Source organism: Pygoscelis adeliae, unplaced genomic scaffold, assembly GCF_000699105.1.
Source record: "Pygoscelis adeliae isolate BGI_AS28 unplaced genomic scaffold, ASM69910v1 Scaffold57, whole genome shotgun sequence".
NCBI lineage: Eukaryota > Metazoa > Chordata > Aves > Sphenisciformes > Spheniscidae > Pygoscelis > Pygoscelis adeliae.
Genome location: NW_008825615.1, coordinates 4,637,812 through 4,642,401, shown reverse-complemented (window position 1 = coordinate 4,642,401; position 4,590 = coordinate 4,637,812). Strand labels below are relative to the sequence as shown.

Sequence of the window (4,590 nt, the reverse complement as noted above, 5' to 3'; positions counted from 1 at the left end):
CCATGACCGTAGTGTCTAAATTAACAGACGTTCAACAGTGTCCATCAGAAAGCAAATCTGAAGTATTGTGCAGGACTACCACATACATATCACTGAGTAACAATATGGACTTTCCTTCTCATCAGGCTGCAGGTTTCGTTACAGCCCTCTCTCTGCCTTCCATCACCAAAAGCAGAGACTTAGTTTAAATTTTCTTCCAAAACTAAGTTCATGATGCAGAGAACAGCCTCCTCTTATTTGGCAGTAGCAAGCCTACCACTAGAGCAGCAGTGGCATTTATCTCAACACAGGTCTTAACTACTATTCTAGTTAGCATATAGGGTTTTGGTAATCAATCTTCAATTTTTAAGTATAGAGAGGCTTGGCTTCTTTTCTGTTTTAATTAAAAAAAGGCAACTGGATATTTCTTCCCAAAGAATAAATAGAATGCTAGGTCAGGCAACAGTCGTTTATTTATTGACTTAAACAAGCAAAAGGTATCCTCAGACATAATGGCCACCACTCGAGCAATACAAATCAATGCTACTGAAGAACAGGGAACATCTTTTCTCTCACCCCTCCCATCCCAGAAGTAACAATAGAAATACCAGGGCCCCTAGAGAAAAGAGAAGGAGAAAAATTGTAAAAGGCGCTTGGAATGAGCTGCAGAGTTGAAACATGGACACTAAAAAAAAACCACAAAAAAACGTTAGCTAATCCACCACATCACCACAATCACCTCAAAAATAACTTTCATTGTTCCATTTCTACAGGTACCAAATATATAGCGCTGTTTAACAGCGATTTCAATGTATTAACAACTGTCCTCAGCTGAAGCAGAATAGCAATTACTATTTATATGAAATTGGAGGCTGCAGATAGAAAGAAAGGTTTCCACGGAGTACGATGCAAGTTAATGAAAAGAGAGTGGGGGAGAAACAAAGCTACTTTTAAGTTACTGTACACCTCTATCGATCAACCAATTCATCCTCTACTGATAGCTCATTACAGACACAATATCCTGATAGAGTATGGCAACTCTACTCACCCTGTGACAGTACATCTGAAGAATGTATCTATGAAGAATGTATCTATAAGTCCCTTAAGCTGTGGGCCACTGAAAATCCCAGCCTGCTACTCCTGTGTGGGTATTTTTTAATCAGACATCAGCAAAAAAGGAAACAGACAGCATGCAAAACAATTGTTGCTAAATCATTTAGTCTTCCTTGTAACAGTTGAAAATATGAGTAAGGCATTCCTCAGATTTAGAGAAAACATTAGGAGGCTGTAGTTTTGCAGGCAAGGAGACCTTTTATTTTAATCCATTAAAAGAACCCAAAATAGTCAGCAGGTGGCCACATCTATCCATGTTTCATTAAAATCACATAAACCCTAAGTACAAAAGCACCACTGATTATTGCTCTAGAAAAACTGCATGAAAAATTCAAATACGCACAGTAAAAACATCACCATATGCACAAGACTTAATTTCTTAAAGCAAGTGTATGGAATGCTGATCCAATTTACACATACCTTGCAATATTAAGTTGATATTTATATTACTTGGCAACAATGGGAATTTCTAAAAGCACTGTTATGAGAAGGGAAGTGTTCATATACAGTTTAATATGTCAACTATCATAGTCCTAAAAAAATTAGCATTTACAAAATACTTGATAAAAATATCTTTTAAAAGTTGTCCAAGAGGTACATAAAATCAACCCAAAATTTTCATGATATTTCATTCATTCTTGTCACCTACAGATTCAGTTTTCTGAGCCTGTGGAGAAGAAAAAAAGAAATTAATTACTATAGTAAATTGCCATTACATACCTAAATACCCCAACTACCCTTACTCCTTCGATTTCTTATTTGCAACAGCTCAGTTCCAAACCTATGTCCATATTACATTTACACAAACAAAACAGGTACATTCACACACTCTTCTTAAATTATTGGTCCCAGCTTTTCAAAAGCAATGCAAGCCTTACCTGTCAGCTTCCATTGTTCACACTGAAAAGCACCACACTACTATCTGTTTCTATTCACTGCACACATGCTGAATGCTCTACCGTACCCTTAACTTTCACTGTTTCAATCTGCCCTTTTACTGACAGTGTGCTGGGTGGGGCACCTCTGGATGTTGAAACACTAACAGTTGAGCGAGAGATGCGAATCTGCAATAACATTATGGGCAATAAAAAGAAACATTATGAACATGCTATCAATGTCTGAAAGGCTGAATAATTAAAAAACACTGATTCAATCAGCAGGAGGTATGTGTGGAAAGTACCTCTTCAGCTTTATTTTCACCATTTTCAGATGGTGTAGTACCTTCCTTTGCAGCTTCTTGCTTTTCATCCTTCTTCCCTTTAGCACCTTTGTTGGCCTTTGTTCCAGGTTCCTTCTGACAGAAGATTAAAAACATGGGCATAGACATTGTATGAGTAGCCAGCACCCTACATCCTCATCAAAAAACTAAAAAGCATGTAAACTAAAAAGCAAGTCTTGGCCAGCTGCACGTGCTGGACTGAAACAGAAAACCAGCTAAAGACTACCTGGAAAACGTATATCCACAAAAGTTACATAGAGACTCTCAAAATTTCTAGAAAATGCTGATGTCTGCTTCTTTGTTGTTTCTGCTAATTTACAGGGATACAAAACCCCCTCAAACTATTTTGGTAGAGCTGAGCTGTATATACAGAGGTACATATGAGATATCTGTATGAACAAATCCAATTATTATTGGATTGTATCAATTATTATATATTGAAAGCTTATTCAGCCAAGCACAAACCACACACTGTTTGTGTAACAGCACTACACTTTCGATTAACATGAAGTATTAGATTTAAAAAATTAAGCATTTTTGTTGGCTGTCCTTTTGTTAGTTTGATAACACCTGTGATGTTCATTCCATGTCAATGAAAGAACTAACCAACACGCTAGGGAGGCAAGCACTGATAAAAAGCCATCTGCAGCAACACGAAGCAGAGAATTTATCACAAGGAACTATTCTAACAGCTACAGTTTTGTTTGGAGATTTGCTCTTAACCAAACAAGTCATATGTTGAAGTCTACTTTTTTTTTTAGTCCTTGCTCTATGTACATGTTTATATTTGTGATCTAAGGCTAGTAGAGACATACGTTAAGGATTTTAAGTGCAATGGGATAAAAATTTAAATGGTATTTAATTGAATATTTTACATTAGTATTTAAAGTAGCTCTGATAAACACTGTGGAGATCTTCCATGTGATCATTTGCTCCAGATTCTCCATGCAAAATGGCACTAGTAGCTGTGAACAGGGATATTAAGGTCAGTCTCCCTTCATTAACCACCTTTCCCCAGCGATCCCCATACAGGAGTGGGGCGGTGAGGAGGGAGTGTCAGTAATCCTAGTTCCAGGGCAGCCTGAATTACTCCTTTCACCCTTCAGCTTCAATGTTACACAGCAGCTGTGGTGCTTAACTGAGAAGCCCATTGGTGGTGTGAGTATAGTCCTCACTCTTCACCTACTGAAGAACAAGCTAAGGACTTGACTTAGTAAATCCATAATTTGCAAGCTTTTAACACTAAAAATTATCTCAAATCTGTACCATCTTCAGTTGTTTACTAGCAGGTTCAGAGTACACGCTTGCTGTTTTCTGTTTAGCAGACCAAGATTAATGTACTCCTTAAAATGTGATCCAGTTAAGAGTTTGGAAAAAAGCAGATTACTGTATTAAAAAATTACTTAGAATAATGACATAAAGGATTCGAGTCGCCTGAAACGAGCTTCAAATGTCTCTCATGCAGCTTAGACTGACTCCATAACACCGAGCTCGTTTCATAACACGTACAGGAAGTTATAGAACCTACCATATTCCCTTCTCTATTAATACTCTTTTTAAGGGGGGAGCAGGATGGACTCAGCAAGACTTTATTGGTAATTTCATTTGAGAAATCATGAAGTGTTCAAAGCCATAGTTTTACGTTCGCACACGGACTTTGTATCCCGATACTTGCCCAACTGAGATACCAATAAAAGGACTTGAAAAATGTACGTGTGAGGAGTGCTAGACTCAGTTTCCAGCAGTATGTTTTTTTCTAATAAAGCAATTGCTCTTATTTAACATTCCCCTTGGGCACAAATAAATCTACAGTTTCTGAAGTACATGTTTTACATGCAGAAATCCTGAAAAGGTATTTCAGACACTAATAAGATTTTAATTTGACTGTAACTGGCCTAGAAAACCCAAACCATTCAATTTAAAATATATTTAATTTCACCTTTAATTATAATTATGCATTCTCAGCAACAGCCAGGCTTCAAGAACAGATAAGAGTTTCTCACTACGAAATTAAGTACGGCCCCTCTAGACAAGGAAACAGGATGGCACACAGTAATCTCAAATCCTATTGTAGAAATTGCTAGGTCTCAGGTAGAGCTTACTCAACCAACCCTGTACATTTCAGGAAAAGGTGTAGGAAAGGTAAAGATTCTTCTTAAACTAGGAATTCACTACAAACTAACATGGTCTGCATATCAAACAGGCAAGACATTTTGTTTGGGCCAGTAACGAGGCCAGGAAGGGGTGGAACAGAAAGGAAAGAATGATCTAATTTGTTT

The 4,590-nt window shown here is 37.4% G+C and overlaps 1 protein-coding gene across 5 annotated transcripts in view; it reads right to left on the bottom strand.

Moving 5' to 3' along the window:
* Positions 1-434: 434 nt before the first annotated feature.
* HMGN3 (high mobility group nucleosomal binding domain 3) overlaps positions 435-4,590 on the bottom strand; it is a 21,309-nt gene continuing 17,153 nt past the window's right edge. Inside the window, exons 5-8 of one of the 5 annotated variants that reach the window (XR_663990.1) lie at positions 2,273-2,386; positions 2,057-2,156; positions 1,028-1,759; positions 436-595 (exon numbers count right to left, since the gene is read on the bottom strand). Coding sequence is in view for 4 of the 5 variants with exons in the window: in XM_009333132.1 (XP_009331407.1) it covers positions 1,746-1,759; positions 2,057-2,156; positions 2,273-2,386 (228 nt within the window). In the remaining variant the exon portion in view is untranslated. Of the gene's footprint in view, positions 1,760-2,056; positions 2,157-2,272; positions 2,387-4,590 lie in introns of all 5 variants that reach the window. The other 4 variants (XM_009333134.1, XM_009333133.1, XM_009333132.1 and 1 more) reach the window with 4 other exon arrangements.